Source organism: Periplaneta americana, chromosome 15 (assembly GCF_040183065.1).
Source record: "Periplaneta americana isolate PAMFEO1 chromosome 15, P.americana_PAMFEO1_priV1, whole genome shotgun sequence".
NCBI lineage: Eukaryota > Metazoa > Arthropoda > Insecta > Blattodea > Blattidae > Periplaneta > Periplaneta americana.
In genome coordinates this window covers 179,805,560-179,825,739 of record NC_091131.1, presented here as the reverse complement: position 1 = coordinate 179,825,739, position 20,180 = coordinate 179,805,560, and the positions used below count along the sequence as shown (strand labels likewise).

The 20,180-nt window shown below is 35.6% G+C and overlaps 1 protein-coding gene across 2 annotated transcripts in view; it reads right to left on the bottom strand.

Moving 5' to 3' along the window:
* LOC138715560 (uncharacterized) overlaps positions 1–20,180 on the bottom strand; it is a 135,002-nt gene that overhangs the window by 97,369 nt on the left and 17,453 nt on the right. For both annotated transcript variants that reach the window (XM_069848631.1, XM_069848630.1), the window contains exon 2: positions 16,161–16,205. In XM_069848631.1, the coding sequence (XP_069704732.1) occupies positions 16,161–16,205 (45 nt within the window). The remainder of the gene's footprint in view (positions 1–16,160; positions 16,206–20,180) is intronic.

Below are 20,180 nucleotides of genomic sequence, written 5' to 3'. Positions count from 1 at the left end.
GCTTCTGAGTTTCCTTATCCAATGCTATCAAGGCTTCTTCAACATCTTGTATCCTTCTTCCAGTGATGATGACATCATCCGCATAGCCTAAAATCTGTTGTGTCTTATTAAAAATAGTTCCATTAATTTGGACTTCTGATTTTATTATTGCAATGTGTAGGGCTATATTAAACAAGAGAGGTGCCAGCCCATCTCCTTGCCTGGTTCCTTTCTCCAATTTAAAATTTTCAGTTGTGATCTTTCCTAATTTCACTGTTGCCTTTGGTTCAGATGACACAATTCTGCATACATTTATCAGTTTCCTTGGAAAACCGAGTTGATCCATGTGTCCCCATATTGTCCTAAGTATTAGATTATCATATGCAGATTCAAAATCTAAAAAGAGGCAGTGTAAATCGATGTTCTGTTCCCAGCATTTTTCTGTCTCTTGTCTCATTATGAATAGCTGGTCCACCGTCGATCTTCCCGGTCTGAATCCGCACTGATAGTCCCCTACTATTCCTTCCATATATGGTAACATTTTTTTATATAGGATGTTAGTCAAAATTTTATATACTGTACACAGTAAAGTTATTGCCCTATAGTTCTCACACATCATATTATCACCCTTTTTATGTATCGGAACTATCATCCCTGTTCTCCACTTCTCAGGAATAGTCTCGGTTACCCATATCCTTTGTATCAAATATAATATTGTCTTTTTAAGTTCTTTGCCACCCTTTTTAATCATTTCTGTTGTTATGTGGTCACACCCAGGAGCCTTGTTATTCTATTGCCATTTCCACGTCGATCATCTCAGGTGGTTCTACTAAAGGTTCAGCTGTATATACTTCTTGTTCCATTTGCTCACTTTCTCTTTCATTTCTTAGTTTAAAGTGGTCTTCATAATATTCTTTCCATCTTTCCAAAGCTTGCGCTTCATTACTAATAATTTCTCCTTTACTGTTTTTAATCAGTTTAGTTTGAGGTTTAAATCCTTTCTTGAAGTAATTAACCTCCTTATAAAAGTTTCTTGCATTTTGATTGTTATATTCTATACTTATATTGCTCAGTTTCTCATGTAGCAATGCTCTCTTCTTATTTCTAAACATGTGGTTTGCTTCCTTTCTTTTATTTTTATACTCTAATTCATTTTGCCGAGTATATCTTCCTATCATCTTCTTATATGCTTTGTTTTTCTCTTCTAATATCAATAAGCACTCTTCATCAAACCAGTCATTTCTTTTTGGTTTATCTTGTCTACCTAGTATCTTATCAGCTGCTTTATTGATACTAGTTTTAATTTCTCTCCACATATCGTTTATATTATCTTCATTCTCATTAAATATATTTAAGTCTAAGTTGTTAGTGACTTCTCTGGCGTAGTCCTCTGAGGTGGTTCTGTTCTCAAGCTTATCTATATCCCATTTAATCCATTCTCTTCTTTCCTGTTTGTTTGCCTTTACTATTTTTACTCTGATCTTTGCTCTAACTAGATAGTGGTCTGATCCTATATCTGCTCCTCTCAGGCTTCTTATATCATTTACAGCTGAACTATGTCTTCTATCCGTCAATATATGGTCTATCTGGTTTGATATTTGGCCATTTGGGGAGTGCCATGTCTCTTTATGTATGTTTTTGTGTGGAAACCATGTTCCACCGACTGTTAGATCTCTTCCGATTGCGAATTCTACCATTTTCTTCCCATTATCGTTTGTTGCATCATGTAAACTATGTTGTCCACATGCTGGAGCTAAAAAGGCTTCTTTGCCAACCTTGGCATTAAAATCACCTAAAACTATTTTCATGTCGTGTTTGGGAATACTGTCAAATACATTCTCTAGTTGATTGTAAAATATCTCCTTAGTTTCCTCTAATTTGTCTTCGGTTGGTGCGTGGGCTGATATAAGTGTCACATTATAAAATTTGGTTTTAATTCTTAGCATGCAGATTCTCTCATTATATGGTTTAAAATCAATAACATTATCCGCCACTCTCTTAGCCACATAAAAACCTGTTCCAAACTCATGTTTCCCCTTTCCATTACCACTATAAAATATTGTATATTTTTTTTTATGTATTACCCCATTACCTGGCCATCTCATCTCTTGTAGTCCACATATATCAATTTTGTACACGGACAATTGTTCTGCTAATTCTTTCATTCTTCCAGTGATGTATAAAGAGCGTATATTCCAAGTCGCACAATTAATATCATTAATCCTTTTTCTTTGCTGTGGTCGGTGTCCAGTAGAGCAGTCCTTCCGAGGCCATTTAGGTTTCCTAACGATAAGATTTTTACAGGGTGGGTTGTCAGCCACACGCCAAACCCCCAACCTGGAGGACCGGGTCACTTGATTTTGGGGTTTCCACCCCCTAGATCAGTTGCTTCCACCACAGCTACGAGTCTGATCTACCCGTGAATTGCCTCTTCCGCTTCATCCGCTGTTGGGATTCTCAATCCTCTTCCACCTTCAGAACCGTTGGGAATCCTCTTCTGGGTTGCTTCTTTGTCTGGGTTCTCATCTTTGGCCTGTCCGGCATGGGAGACCCTGCCAGTAGCTACACTACTGCCGGCTTTTGTCATCTAGACTACTTTAAAAAAAAAACTGAGATTTAGAATTTATAAAACAGTTATATTGCCGATTGTTCTCTTCTATATGATTGTGGAACTTGACTCTCACTTTGAGAGAGGAACAGAGATTAAGGGTGTTCGAGTATAATGCACTTAGGAAAATATTGTGGATTTATTAATTTATCCTACAGAATAATCTTTGTAATGTTTGAGAAGAAAAATTAATAAATCCATAATATTCTCACAGCTAGCAGTGCATCATAACTGTGGAATCCCGGCCAAATAAGTCACTCAACTGAGTGCGCTCCTAGTGTAATGGTAGTTGACACTAGACATATGTCAACATATATGCCTAACTTGGAGTCAGGCCACAAAGGAAAACATACTGAAGGAGGAAGGTTCGATCTGGTGCTGTGGATTGAATTCGGCGTAGTTCAGTGGTCAGAACGCTTGGTATGAGAACCAAGGACGCGGGTTCGATTCCGGGCGCCAGAGTGAATTTTTCTCCTCAAATATTAACTTAGGAAAATAGTTGGGGCTAAGAAGAATATGCTGCAGGAGAATGGGGAAAATTACACAATGCAGAAATGCACGTATTGTATTCTTCACTCGAAATAATTAGGAACATTAAATCCACATGTTTGTAATCAGCAGGACATGTGGGACATATGGGGAATGCAGAACTGCATTAGAGTGTTAGTTGGGAGGCACGAGGAAAAAGACGTTTGGAGAGGCCGGCATGTAGATGGGAGGATAATATTTATTTATTTATCTAATGGCTGATAAATTGATTATAGAATCATCAATCTTCAAAGAAAACAAGTGAACAAACTTTAAGAAACAATTTTATAGAAAAAAACATCTTCTTTCTGGTTTCCAATAGCATTCCACTTCTGTGAGTGACTGTAAGCCAGGGCATATTGAAAGGTGATGTCGGTGCATCTCTGTGTTAGAGTTGCACAATTTGCAGGATGGTGTCTCCGTTATTCCAAAACAAAAAGGTGTTTTGCCAGCAAATCATGCAGGGCTTTTGCCCTTGTCATTAATTTTTTTTTGGGGGGGGGGGGGGTATTACGATTTATATATTTCTATTGTTGATTTAGGTGTATTAATTTAAGTAAAATTAATAGAAGATTTTAACTTCTTTCTTATGCTTTCAAAACATATGCTTCTCCCTGTTGCTAGACGAAAGAGTGCGACTGCACTTTTTCTTGGCTGAATTGGTATTTTCAGAATTGACTCTCTCCAGTGCTTCTCAGATGTTCTTGAGGCTAGGTCTTGCAGGTGTTATGTCTTGAATAGCTCTTTTACAGCTGTTTTCACAGACTGGAATGACATCGGTTTTGAGTAGGTTAGTGGGAGCTGAACTCCCTTCTTAGCCAAGGAGTCTGCTTGATCATTTCCATAGATTGAGCAGTGACCAGGTATCCACTGTAGAGCAACTGTTTTATTGTTTGCTGCAAGTTCTTTTAGCATATCTTGGCAGTCTTTTATTTCTATTGAACCAGGCCACAAAGTATAACTGGTTCATTGGATAGCTGTTTTAGAGTCAGAGAGGATAACAGCATTACTGAATTTACCTAAGCGGGCTGTGAGTTGTAATGCCACTCTAATTGCTTGGACTTCCCCACCAAAGGCTGATGTATTCTGGCTTACAGGGGTATAAAATGAAAACAGGCTACTATAGATTCCAGCTCTAGCTATTTTGGCTCCATCAGTGTAGATGTGTAGCCAGTTGGATCCTGGCTATCTGGTGTGGATAGTCTCAAGAGTCATGAGCCTTAAACTTTCCTTGTCAGCCTGACTTTTAGTGAAAACTTCGTCAAGATCTATGGAGGACCTAACAGTGGTAATTTCGAGAGGGTTTTTACAGATTTAGTAACAGTTGTCTGGCTATTTTTAAATGGAGGTTTGATTTCAGCTTGTTTACTGACTGAAGAAAGCCTACTTGAGTTTTTGGACGTCTTTCATTTGTTTTATAACTGCTCCAAAATTCATCTGAACTCTTAAGAAGTTTTTCAAGAAGAAGAAGTGCTCTTTTTTCTATCTGTTTTCCCAGAATCAGCATCGAACCAACTCAAGCTTGTTAAGTGTATTGTCCAAGGCTGTTCACAGCAGTAAGTAATACATGGTTCAATAGCCTATATGATTTGTAGGTGGGCGTCAAAAGTATGCCGTGCACAGCCCCACTGACTTCCTGCTAGTCGTTTTAAAATATTAAGATGCTTAGAAGCTCGAGATGCAATTTTTTGGGTTTGTAGTTTCCAGCTTAACTTATTACCAAAATTGAACTCACGATATATGAAAGAATCAATCTGTGAAATGGCGATATTATTATATTTAAGATTGGGAGTAATGCTTTGATGGGCAAGGGAAAAACATTGAAATTTAGTTTTCGAAAGATTAACTCTCATGTTGTTTTACAGCACCAATTTGCGAGTTTGTTTAATCCCTTATTTAATACATTCTCAGTATTTTTTGTGGCTCTATTTTTCGATGTTTCTGATCATAGAACTAAGTCGTCTGCATACACTAAGGATTTAATTCCCTTTACTGAAGTTAGATCTGCAATTAAATCATTCACGTAAATGTTAAACAATGTATAGCTTAATACAGCACCTTATGGAACACAAGTTTTTTAGTAGATTATTTTACGATGTTTTTTCAACATCTTAGGTTATTTAGCATCTGAATGAGATGAAGGTGATAATGCTGGTGAAATGAGTCCAGGGTCCACCACCGAAAGTTACTCAGCATTTGCTCATATAGGGTTGAGGAAAAACCCCGGAAAAAACCTCAACCAAGTAACTTGCCCCAACTGGGAATCGAATCTGGGCCACCTGATTTCGCAGCCAGACGCACTAACCATTACTCCACAGATCACCTTGTTTGTAAGACCTTGCAATGAGAATATGAATTCCCATGTTTAACAATACCTTTCACCAATGAAAGATTCAAATCATTTGAGCATATTTAATGCAACACCTACTTTATGTAGTTTTAAAATAAGGTTTTCTTTCCAGGCAGAATTATAGGCACTACTAAAGTCGACAAAAACTGCTGTCAAAACTTTGCTCTTATCTAAAGCATCCTTGATATGCTGCCTTAGTTTTGTGCTGGCTTGTGGATCTATTTATTCGAAACCCTGCTTGTTCATTTGATAGTATACCAGATTTTCAAGGAGTCATTTAAATCTTTTATTCACCATTCTTTCCATAGTTTTTGCCTTTATGCTGAACAGAGATATGTGTGAATGTGTGATGCATCCTTACCCTTCTTTGATATAGATATGAGATGGGATCATGCCTGTCTTTCAAATTTTGTTGAACCATAGAAGAATTGACTTCTTAGCTTCACTACCCAATGTTTGATGAACTCACCAGAATTCCATCTTCACCAGGAGAGTTTCTGGTTTTTAAATCCTTTATAGCAGATGAGAGTTCCTGGTAAGAGAAGTCAGCAACAAAGACTGCATTGGAACTTGGACTTTTGAAATCATTTAGGCCTAATTCCTTTTTCTCTGTGTTATTTCTTGATATCTTTTGACACCTTTCTTGCATACGAACTCTCCTTTTGACTACTGGAGTAATGTTTTACAAAAGTGGTTGCTATGTCTCAATCAGAGGTAAGAGTTTTATTTCTATGATTAATGGGTTGCTTTAACGTGGCTGATGTCTTATTTAAAATTTTGTTGAAGAATCTATGTATAAACCCATTATTGTCTTGAGAGTTTGCATGTGTAAGAAATGTATGAAATGCTTGTCTTTTGGCTTCAGAAATTGCCCACTTGAGCTTTGCTACTGCTTGTCTCCATCTCATTATATGTTCCTGGCTCTTAGTAGCTTCAGCTAATTTTCTTTGGGCTTCACAGTCTTGTTTTAGAGTTTCAAGATTACTATTCCAGAAACATTTGAAAAGTCCAACTTTACCTCTTGGGATGAAGTGTTTTGCACATATGATTATTTGTTTTATTAATATACTTGCCTATTATGCTAGGATGTTGTGAAAAATCAATGTTACTTGTGGATAACTCATTTTCTAAAAGAGATGTAAATTTACACCAATCTGCCTTTTTGATGTTCCACGATATTAGTTTTCAGTTGCCCTCTCTGTGAGGGAAGTTTGATTATGGCTGTGTCCTGATCTTATGATTATTCTTTTCTTCTTCTTTCTTGGTGCTACAGTTCAATGTGAACCTTGGCCTCTGCAACGACTTTCCGCCAGTTCTCTCGATCCTGCGAAATTGCTTTCCAATTCCTATATCCCATTTTACGTACGATATGTTTTCCTCAACTCCATCCAACCATCTCATTCTTGGTTGTCCACGGCTTCTTTGGCCCCCGGCATATTCATTTAATATCCTTTTAGGAATTTCTACATCACTCATCTGTGCCACATGCCCAGCTCACCTCAATCTTGCTGCTTTTACCATTCTTCTAATAGGCGGATCTTCATAGATGGAATACAACTCATTATTATATCACCTTCTCCATCTTCCTCTCTCATATACTGGGCCAATTATTTTATGGAGTATCTTCCTCTCAAAGGCATCCAAATTTTCAGTGTCTTTTTTTTTGTTAGGGACCACATCTCACCAGCATATGCTAGTATAGGTCTTATAAGTGTTTTATAGATGGTTACTTCGTTGCACAAGATAAAATTCTTGAGCAAAGTAATTTTCTTAAGGCAAAGTAAGCTCTATTGCCAGCTATTAACCTCTGTTTTATTTCATATGAAATATCATTAGAGTAAGTAACTGTTGATTCCAGGTATTTAAATTCATCCACTCTCTCGAAGTCATATCTGCCTATTGTTGTTGAGGATGGTATATTCTTGAGGTTTGTCTTTTCACAACCATGATTAATGGTCAGTCCCATATTCCTTCCTGCCTTTTCTATATTCAGGAATGCACCTTCCATTGCCCTTCTAGATCTTGCCACTATATATCATCGACATATGCGAGTATTTGCACTGATTTATAAAATATGGTCCCTCTGCTAAGTAGGTTTGCATCTCTTACCAGCTTTTCCAATGCAACATTAAAAGGAGACACGCCAGCGTATCTCCTTGATGCACACCATTCTTAATATCTAATGGATCTGATAACATTCCTCTGACCCTTATACTGCTTTGGATATCTGTCATTGCCATTCTTACCAGTCTCACCAACTTTTCAGCAATATCTAGTTCTCTTAGAGCATTATACAAATATTCTCTATTAATGCTATCATAAGCAGCTCTGAAGTCAAAAAATAGATGGTGTGTACCAACTCCAAATTCAATAGTTTTTTCTAGAATTTACCTTAATGTAAAATGATCATTCTTTTGGTGTTCGAAAATATATCTGAGGATACAAGGAGAAGATCTGATATAGTTTGAGTACCATTGTAATAATAATATTAAAATAGATTTGAGGGAGGTGGGCTATGATGCTAGGGATTGGATTAATCTTGCTCAGGATAGGAACTGATGGTGGGCTTTGTGAGGACAGCAATGAACCTCCTGGTTCTCTAAAATTCATTTGTAAGTAAGTAAATAAATATATAAATAAATGCATAAGTAAATAAGTACATAAATAAAGAAACAAACAAACATAATGAGTAGAGTACACCATGTGTAATAAAGATAACTCAATCATGAGTAAGGAACACATTACAGAATGCAGAAGCATCAACTATATGGTAGCATAGACTTTGGCTACACTGTAGTGTAAAGCTAGAAGAAGTTATAGATAAACCAAGCATTCTGCTAGCAGAGAAAGCTGTTGTACCTAGAGACAAGTTGTACCTGGGGACACTTGGTTTATTTTCAAGGTTATGTGGTGAAATTTTTGTTTTCCCAGTTGACCACTTTAATTTCATCATTCAGCTGTTCTGTGAATGATTTACTTTTTGTTGAAGCAATGGTGGGGGGGGGGGGTATTTTATTTTAAAAATATGTTTTTGAACCGAAAATTAAGTAATTTACAAATTAATTAAATATTTTTTTAATTAATTCTTGACATACACGATTAAAAACTTAAATCTACATTTTTAAACCCTGTTATTCCAGTTATGAATCCATGTGGTTATTGGCTTGTTTTCCATACTTCAGTCTTGAAAACTTCCCGAGATATATTTTACTAATTCCTAATATACCTAGGGATGATGTACCTGGGGACAACTGTTTTCAGGTGGATCTCATTATATTTTAAATAATTTTGTAAATAAGTTACTCTTATGAATAATCAAAAATAGTACTTCGTAATGACTTTCATGGAGTTTCAGCTTCAGTGGAAATGCCATGCAGCAAATTAAAAATCAAGAGACAAACCCCGGCAAAGGTAAATTATGCTCCTCCAAGGAAAATAATAACTCATAGACCTAAAAACGAAAGGCATGCGTTTTAACAGATATGCCAGAAAAAACCGAGATAGAAGAAATATGATGGATAAAACTCAGAAATGGAAGAAGTTGAAACAGCCAATCCCATTTCAACTGTAAATGACACTGAGTTGATTTAGAAGAAATAAGAGGAGAAAATTTTGTTCTCATAAGTGTGGCAGGAAAGAGAGACTGATTATACATTTTTTGTCAGTAGAATTTGTAAGAACATATTTTGCGAAACATAATTTGAAGTTCAGTATCTAAAGAAGACGAAATGGAAATATAAAAATTGGCAATTTATCCTTCGAAGAGGTGGAAAAGTTCAAATATCTTGGAACAACAGTAACAAATGCAAACAATACTCGGGAGAAAATTAAATGCAGAATAAATATGGAAATGCCTCTTATTATTCGGTTAGAAGCTTTTGTCATCTAGTCTGCTGTCAAAAAATCTGAAACTTAGAATTTATAAAACAGTTATATTACCAGTTGTTCTGTATGGTTGTGAAACTTGGACTCTCACTTTGAGAGAGCAACAGAGGTTAAGGGTGTTTGAGAATAAGGTTCTTAGGACAATATTTGGGGCTAAGAGGGATGAAGTTATAGGAGAATGAAGAAAGTTACACAACGCAGAACTGCACATAATTAAATTAAATCCAGACGTTTGAGATGGGCAGGACATATAGCATGTATGGGCGAATCCAGAAATGCATATAGTATGTTAGTTGGGAGGCCAGGGGGAAGAGAAGCTTCGGGGAGGCAGAGACATAGCTGGGACGATAATATTAAAACAGATTTGAGGTAGATGGGATGTGATGATAAGAGACTGGATTAATCTTGCTCAGGATAGGGACCAATGGCGGGCTTATGTGAGGGAGGCAATGAACTTTCGGGTTCCTTAAAAGCCATAAGTAAGTAAGTATCTAAAGAAGTTTACTAAATATGACAATTTATTTGTTTTTACATGATGAGCAATCAGACATTTTTGAGCATCCTTCAGAGGATATTGTGATCAAACTTCCCCACCTTCTCAAACAAAAGGTTCAAGCCTAAGGGGCACTAAGGAATATGTTTTCGAAATGTCATTTGATGGATATGCCCTTGGATAATAAGAAATTCATTTAATTGGAAAGCCTAATATTGTTTTCTGTCAAGAAAATTGTGAACTATTTTAAAACTTTTAACTTAGCAACATTATCACTATTGTTATTATATTAAATTTAAAAGCAAAACCTATCATTAATAATAATTATAAAACAGTAAATTGTCTGTACTTTGTACAATTATAAACTTAATAAAATATTAGTTACATTAATATTATGTTGAACCATGCCTTAAGGTATATCATCCTATGTCCCAAGGTACATCACCCTGTGCCCCAAGGTACATTACCCTGATGTACCTAGGGACTCTATGTAGCACTTTATGAAAATTGAAAACATCTATACAGAAAGTTATTTAATTGAAACCTTATTTTTTTCAAAGATACTTTACACTTCAAAGATAGCTTACTGTTGTTAATAATAAAAAGTTATGAATGCTTATACAAAAATTAAAAAAAAAACTGAAATTTTAAAAACTGTCCCTAAGTACAACAGCTTCCCCTATAAATATCTGTCCCATATATTGCTCAAAGTTGCAGCCCCCTAATGGAAGAGTGCCTTCTGGTGAATACCTGGTTGAAAGGATATTAATAATTTCAAATCTGCAATATATTTAACGCACAAACACTCTAATAAGGCTGGAGTGGAGACTGTATCCCAGCAGATTATTTTATAATTGTTAATCATAACGCACTGAAGTAAAATAGTAAATGTGCAATTTTGACATTTTCTTCTAATTGGAGTCACTTAGGAAGATTAATCCCCATTTGTGCAGAAAAACAAAACATCTCCATGAAAAAAGTGTTTGTAAAAAGAAAATAGATTTTCATACTACCGGTATCTATTGTGTAGGTGGAACAAAATACAATTTCTTAAAGCGAAGTATATAATCCAAAAATGATATCAACATCCCTGTTCCAAAAGGTAAATCTATTTTCTATTTTTAATTATTTTTCAATAAATGCTTTTCATAATTAGATCTAGTGATAGAACTACAGAGTGATTCGTAAAAAACTAACACATTTCTATCTTCCTTTATTTCAATAAGAATGATGCTAACCACTAGTTTTGTTTTACCTCAAATGTAGAGAATACTAACCTCTATAGAAAATGCAGACAATGTCTTTCCTCCTGCTCAAGGCACAACTCAACACGTCAGTTCATGTTACTGGCTGCTCTTTAGAGGATTCTGTTATCAATATCATTAATCTCGTGTGTAATATTCTACTTCAAATCGTCCGATGACTGGAACCATGTGTCATAAACTCTGTAATTTGTGTAACCCCATAGAAAGAAGTCCGGTGTTGTCAAATCCGGAGACCTCGGTGGCAACAGGTTCTTCAAAATTATCCAATCGTCAAAGAAACTTTCCATTAGCTTCATGAATTCGCTTGAAGTATGATATGCGGCACCATCTTGTTGAAAATATCCTTGACCTAGCTTTACATCATCCAGTTGCTCATCAGCCTGGTTGGCGCAGTTGGTATAATGCTGGCCTTTTATGCCTGAGGTTGCGGGTTCGATCACGGGCCAGGTCGATGGCATTTAAGTGTGTTTAAATGCGACAGGCTCATGTCAGTAGATTTACTGGCATGTAAAAGAACTCATGCAGGACAAAATTCTAGCACACCGGCAATGTTGATATAACCTCGGCAGTTGCGAGCGTCGTTAAATAAAACATAATATTTCCAGTTGCTCAACAAACTCCATGAAAATGCGAGGTTACTTTGTAGTGTTCAGAGTTTGATCTAAAAAAATTGGCCCCACCAGTGGCGGCTGGTAATCATTTTTGTTGGTGGGGCCCGATATTTCACAAATTTTGCGATTTGGGTTAAATAATGCACCAAGATTTTTTATTTCATTTTAGTTAATTGTTTCTACTTAAAATAATATAACTAAAACTACCACCTACATAACAACGCAAATTCAACATTAAACTCACCAATTTGCAGAATTATTTATAAAGAAGATGTGCTCGTCTGTCCTTTCTGGCAAACTTTTCGATGACCCTGTTCTTAAGTTGGGAATTTGATGGAGATGCTCCTTAAGAATAAAATAGAAAGCCAACGAATTCAGCCTATCTTGACCCATGGTGTTTCTGAGAAATGTTTTTATCCTGTTTAATGTGCTGAAACTCCGTTCTGACTCAGCTGTTGAAACAGGTGTTGTTAGTGCGATTCGAAGGGCTTTTCCCACTTCAGAGATTGAATCTTCAAAGGAGTAATCCATAAAAAAACTGAACAAATCACACACAGAGGAAATTTCTTTATATGTATCATTTCCATAGATCACTGACAGTTCATTAATAAATTTTTCTTTCAAAATTAAAGGACAGTAATTTTTTTACGAAAATATTAGCCAGGTCGGTGGGGAACTTATCACTATATGAAGCAAATTTCTTTGGATAAAGCATATTAAAGCTGCCAAATATATGTGATTGCAGAAAACGTAATTGAAATGGCTGATAATGATATCGCATATTTCTTTGGCATCTGTCGACAGGTTTACTTGCCTACTGAGTTTCAGCCATTTTCTTGGAGGAAACAAACATTCTTCTTCATCATCGACATTTATTTCATATCTGTTAGTGTTCTCTTTTATTTCCATTACAACTGACTCAAAATGTTGTAATCCGTCAGATATTCTCAATCTATTTGCAGTTTGCATCTATATTATATTGTATAATATACAGTATCAACATGTTTCATTAAGTCATAAAAGAAATTTAGAAAAATAAAAATTCATTATTATTTAACAAGATTTTTAAGCAAAAGCTTCTCTCACTGTTATATCATTCCATTCATTTAAGTCATCTCCTTCTTCAATCTTTTCGAAACATTTCAATAGCTCCGCTTTATTTCCCTTAACAGAGAATACAATTCAAGACTGAAAGTTCCATCGTGTTGCTGAAATGGTTAATATGCGCTTACTGTACACAGATCGCAGTAGGACACTGCGTTAGGTGAAGAGGGGAAGAATGCTATGAATCCAGTAATATTTGCAAAAAAACAACTTCACTAATTTAATGCGTTTTGAACATGTATTTTTATAACTAAATTAAGTTCGTGGGTGTAGCAGTGAACAAATTTCGCATAAGGAAATGTTTTCTGCATCAAAGTCTGGGCCCCACCCTGGTTTCCACTCATTACTGCAGTACCATCATATGCTTGAGTTATGAGTTCATTTTCTAAATTGGAAGGTTGTAGATTTTGTTTTTGAACCTTGCTCAGACTGTTAGCTGTGCAGTTGTTCACAGAACAAATATCTGCGAGAGTTGCTTCCGTCCGTCACGCGAACCAGCTTGGACGGGCCCCAACGAAGCATATACTCGTACAGAACAAATATCTGCGTCTGCAACAGTTGCTTCTGTCTGTCACGCATGCCAGCTTGGACGGGCTCCAATGAAGCATATACTCGTATAGAACAAATATCTGCGTCTGCGACAGTTGCTTCTGTCCATCACGCAGGCCAGCTTGGACGGGCTCCAATGAAGCATATACTCGTACAGAAAAAATATCTATGACAGGTTGCTTCCGTCCATCACACAGGTCAGCTTGGATGGGCTTCAATGAAGCATATACTCCTAATGGTAACTTCGTAACACTTCGTGAATTTCTGCCTGGAGCAAATGCGACATTGCACGCCGTGCACCATGGCAGTTGAGAGCTAAAGTGATTCAAGTTGTGGGGCCCTTTGACGATATTCTGTGTGTGGAGATTGCACACGAAACCGATAGGTCACTGGGAGTATAGATCTTTCATTAATGATATGTGGATTTTGGATGTTTTCAACAAGACGGCACCAACAAAATCATGAAGTTAATAGAATGTCTAATTGACGACTGGGTAATTAAAAAAAAACTGTGACCACTGAGATCTCTGAATTTGACAACACCAGACTTCTTCCTATGGGATTACTTAAAGGACAGAGTTTATGCCACACGACCCTGAAAATTGGAGGATTTGAAGCAGAATATTATACATGAGATTAATGGTATTGACAACAGAGTCCTCTAATGAGCGACCAGTAAGAATAATATGGGACAACATGTTCAGTTGTGCCTTGAACAGAAAGGAGGTCATTGTCAGCATTTTCTATACAGGTTAGTAATCTTCCAACAAACTGTGGTTAGCATCATTTTTGTTCAAATAAATAAAGGAATGTGTTCATTTTATATGAATCATTATTTTTTATTATAAGAGTCTATGAATGGAGACGGGTTTTGGTGGGAAAGGTATATGAGGTGTTTAGGAACAGAACGTACTACATACAAAATAGCTTCTTTTTTTTTCGGAAAAATACAAAAACGTTCTACGACTTTGTGTTTAAATATTTTCAATTTGCTTTTTCTCCATGTTGATAGATTTCAGTGATACAAATGAAATATCGTTACTTCTGGAAATAATTTGCGTACAGAAATACTCAAACTTTTAATTTACATTTGCACTTGGTACGTTTTGATGCCAAAACATTGAAATTACATACTTTGAAACTCAAATTTATCGATTTTAATGTTTAAAACATTGCATAAAGAACAAAAATTCTGAATAATTTGTCTCTCTAACAGATTACATAGGACAAGCGTTCAAAATAACTTGGAATTTTGCTTGAACTGAGAAAAAATTACATCTGACTCTTGTCATGGTCTGGAATGCCTAGTCCTCTGCCACAACAGCATTCATTTCACATTTTGAAGGATTAACATAATCACTTGCTAGCTCACATAACTACTAAACAAAAGATTGACACGATAAATACAACTGCAAATGCAAATGGTATGTTTTGTTTCTACTTTAGGAGAAATTTTCAGTGCATATGGTTCATTTCGTAACCAGGTCACTTTGCCACCATCAATACTGTATGCAAATGGTTAAGATAGAAAATCATAGCTACAACATTTTGTGGTGTTTGTTTTCATTTTTACAAAATAACTTTTAATTCAAAATGTGAAGTCGGCCTGGATGATGCAGTTGGTAGAGTGCTGGCCTTCTGTGCCCGAGTTTGTGGGTTCAATCCCAGCCCAGGTCGATGTTATTTAAGTGTGCATAAATGCGACAGACACATGTCAGTAGATTTAATGGCATGTAAAAAAAACTCCTGCGGGACAAAATTCTGGCACCCATGACGCAGTTCCGAGTGTTAATAAACAAAACATAATAAATAAATTCAAATTGTAAAAAACTGCATTTGGTATGTTCTGTTTCTAAACACCTCATATAATATAATAAAGTTTATTACTAGAAAAATATACACAGAAACTGTACTATACAAAATTCTAGCACTCCCCTGAAAGAGAGTGATTTCATGTTCAGTGGAGGAATGGAAAGGTGAATGTTTAATCAGTTTCGATTGGAAAGGAGTGAATGATTTCCCAGTGTTACAACGAGAAATATATGACAGGAGTTGGGGTAGTATGATAACGTCACTGAGTAAACCATTTTCTGAAGTCTCCCTGTACTTATCCTCATAGCAGAAAACAAAAACAGGAAATTAAGATTGTCCAGAAACCGTAATATTTTTGATTATGTTGATAATTACGATGATGGCGACAATCAAAATAACAATTACTGTATTACTGACTAATGAGGTAACTTATAATGTTGGAAAACTGACATAATTTTGAATTTGGAATATATTACAAAACAAGATCTAAATTATCTGACTACATTTAATATGATTAACTGGAACTGCATTGTATGTTTGCAATACTGGGCATAAGAAGAATCGTCTTTCTTGTAACTTAGGGTTAATTTTTAAATTAAACACTATAGGCCCTAGAGAATTTTTATCAGTACTGCTGTCACATGCCTTTCCAACAAACAAAATTCAATTACCGGCAATTCATGCTCGAATAACAAATTGTAACTGAAGGTAATATGTGTGCCTATGAATGATTATGAATTAAGGAAGGTGGATAAAAAGGATTTACTAACTCATAGTACGCAGATGGAACAAAATGGAGTTCATACAGTCCGAAACCGCTATCAATCTCTGTTCTAAATTCAAATCTATTTTTGCAAAAACACATTCTTTTTTCAATAAATACTTTTCATATGAGACCCACTGATAATACAATTAAGAAAGAGCAATCTAAGGAACATAATATACTATTACTTATGTACATTGTTTACTTCCTTACCAATTGGAAGATGTCCACAATTGAGAAGTTCTTTCGTTGCACAAGCTAGAAAAGGAAAAGAAATTATTAAAAATTATATTCTCGGAACCCAAATCAGGTAAAGTGAAGTGGGTAGGCATTGGTCTCTCTCTCACGCGCGCGCACGCGCACGCACGCACGCACGCACACACGCACACACACACACACACACACACACGTCAAGGTCTACTTGAAAGAATTTATAACATTTGTTACCAGAATCGACTTTGACAAACTTTAAGGCAAAATGACAATATTGGTTCTTATTATAACTAGAGGAATTGTAATGATAATTGTAATCCAAATAGTTAATACGTAATCCTAATCCAAATTGTAATTCAAAGAGTTTAAAGTAGTTAAAGAATTGTATGTAGTGTTACTATGTAACGGAGCATACAATATAATTAAAAAAAAAAATACATACATACATACATACATACATACATACATACATACATACATACATACATACATACATACATACATACATACATACATACATACATACATACATATTGAAAGCATAACACAGCATCAGTAATTGCCAGCAATACTTAGTGATGTAGCACTAATGCTAATAAGAACCAATCAAGAAAACCACAGCCCTCTTTCGTCAGAACCTCCACCATGAAAAAGAAAAGAAAAAAAAAAAACATACACACGCACGCACGCACACATACATACACACACCACGCGCAAACACACACACACAAATTGTAAATCAATTGTAGGGCGAAGACTGCACTGTATTAGAAATAAAAAACCGTTTTCACAAAGTCTATGTTGTTTCAGCATATTTTGACATTGATAGAGATATTGCAATGGATATAAGAAAACTGGAAAACATTATACACTTCACTAGAGGGAACAAATTAATATTAGAAGTTTACAGCAATGGAAGGGACAAAATGTGATATGACCGATTGTCTAATCAATGACGAAAACTCCTTGAAGAATTCATATTTACTAACAGCCTTTTCGTAATTAATGAAGACACAGAAAGTCCAATATTCGAGACTGGACGAGGTAATAGTGTTGTATTGATCTCACCATCTCTAACCACCAACTTGTGTGCTTCATTAGTGCAGCGCAGTTTAAAGCTGTTCAGATCATGCACTAATTTCTTTCAAGATTGGAACAGCGCAGCACAAAGGAAAACTTCATTGGAACAAGGTACATAGTAGAGCAGGAATGATACGGTCTCTCCAATCTGATTAAAGAATTTAAATGTGTACATAATGAATTGGACTTCAACGAGATAGATAACGAAATCATCACGAAGGTTAGGTACTTTTCTGATTCTGAAGAAGTTCTACAACTATTTCAGTCGAGCATAAGAACAGCATGTAAGCTTAATAAAGCATTTTACCTATCCTTAATAAGGAAATTCAAGATAAAACAGTACCATGGTAGACTGACCAACTTCCAACTGTCAATATTAAGAAAGAAGGTACTGTATCAGAGGACAATAAACAATACACAACTCAGACAAGAGAGGAAATCATCATACATAGAAGGAAAACAACCATATCAGTCACAGATACAGTACGAAAAATTGAAATCTTGGAAAAAATACTGCACTATTCACGATGGTGCAAACCCATGGAAAGAAGCGAAACCAGCTTGACAACTCTTCAAAAAACGGATGGAACCTATACCAGAGATATGGAAAAAACAATGAGACACATGCTGGAGCAGTTTACACCTAAAGACGATTAAAATAGTAACAGTGAACAACACCAGCAGTTTAGAAGACAACTGGAGGACCCAGTCAACATGCTTGATGACAGAGATTTTACAGAAGAAGAAATATCAACAATGATCCCAAAATTTAATCCTACAAAGGCACCAGGGGACGATGGGATTACCAGTAATATAATAATAAGAGTCTTTAAGTTCCCCCAAGCACTTACTGCAGTCTGTAATTTATGCTTAAAGCAAGGATGTTTCCCAAAACAGTGGAAAAGATCGACAACAATCTCAGTAGTAAAACCAGGAAAAGAGAAGAGTCAATAAGTCATGACGTTTAGACCAATAAGTCTACTCAATGTTGGAGGGAAGATTTTAGAAAAACTCATGATTGATCAAATAAATCATCACATATACTACACCAATCTGTTAAATACAAATCAGTAGGCCTATTTATTCCTCAGAAAAATACTGTTCAAGCTGCCTTGGCAATTAAAAACTTCATATAGAATAATCTACATCAGAAAAAGAGCGTCATCTTAATCAGCCTTGATGTAAAAGGTGCATTTGATGCAGCATGTTGGTCTGGGATACTAAATAACCTGCAAACTCTCCAATGTCCAAGAAATCTAATAAACTAGTTCAAAGCTATTTCAATAATAGAACAGCTACATTAGCCATAAAACTACAGCAAGACAGAAAGAGAAGTGACCAAAGGCTGCTCTCAGGATCCTGTTGTGGACCAGAACTGTGGAACAGTCTGTACAACCCCTTACTCAATCTAGACTATTCAAACCACAGTCAAGTTATAGCATTTGCGGATGATTTAATATTTCTGACTGCAGACGACAACATGACAGAAGCTGAAATGTATGCTAATACAGACATAAAGAAGATCGAAATTTGGTCAAAAGAAAATAAAATTCAATTTAACGACACTAAATTTAAAGTTATGTTAATCACAAGAAAAACACGAGAATACGAAAGCCAAGTAACTATCTATTTAAATAGCAGGATGCTGGAACAAGTTCAAGAGACAAAATATCTTGGAATAATATTTGACAATAAACTGTAATTTGATAAACACATTCAATATGTCAGTAATAAATGCACAACATTAAACAATGTTTTGGCGAGATCAGCAAGACTGAACTAGTGACTTGGATATCAGGCCCTTAAAACAAATTATAAAGGTCCTATACTTCCACTACTATTATTGTATATTTGCTCTGGTGTGGCAAGTTGGCATCTTAAAACAAAAGAATATGCAGAAATATATAAGAGTGCAGAGACTAATGAATATTAAGATATCAAAATCTTTCAGAACTATTTCCCATCAAGCATCATGCATATTAGCTGCAACCAAACCTATAAACATTACAATACAAGAGATGTTAGAAATCTACAAGGCAACTCACAATGTACACGGTATGCCCTCACAAATTGAGGCTCCCTCTCAACTGAGACATTGGCCCCACCCTACAGACAGGGTGACCATTCAAGAGGCACAGGATAACATAAAATACCCAAAAGAAATCTACACTGACGGCAGCAAAATTAATGAGAGAGTTGGTGCTGCAGCAGTCATCTTCCAAAACGAGAAAGTAATTCACAAACCGAAATTTAAACTAAACGATATTTAATACAAATATTTATTTTCAGTCAATGACTTTACTATTTATATATGTAAGGTGAGAGTCCTTACATTACATGATTTAATATTGTATGAACATTTTCGCTGGTTTCATACCAACATCCTCAGATACAACATTCTATATAGCAATATCATCACTAACAGGTACATACAGTATGTCTCTACAACCAAAATACAATATATATTAATAAGCATACAATATGATAAAAAACATGGTAAAAACCAACATAATTAGGACATAAATATGTCTTTCTTGTGTGACTACACCCTACTGTCAAATGATTAAAAAGCACACGTGTGATTACAATACTTGTACAAATATGTTTGCAGGTCTTCACTGATAAAATAATAAAAAATTAAATTAAATCTGTATACTATATTATGTGAAGAGATGCATTACAGTCTTTGAACTATGTTAACTGATTTGTTCATGCCTGTATTCTTGTTTTATCATTACTGCACGTTTTTTCACCTTCTAAATGTATGTACGTCCTAATATATAGACTGAGGTTGTGCCTTGAGTCTAATTATTCAAAGTTGTTATGGATATCATTTGTATCCGGCGATATATTTCAATATTAGGTTGTCTTATGATGTTGATTTGCAGCATATACTTGAACGTGCATTATGAACGGTGATGCTCTTCAATCTAAAATGGA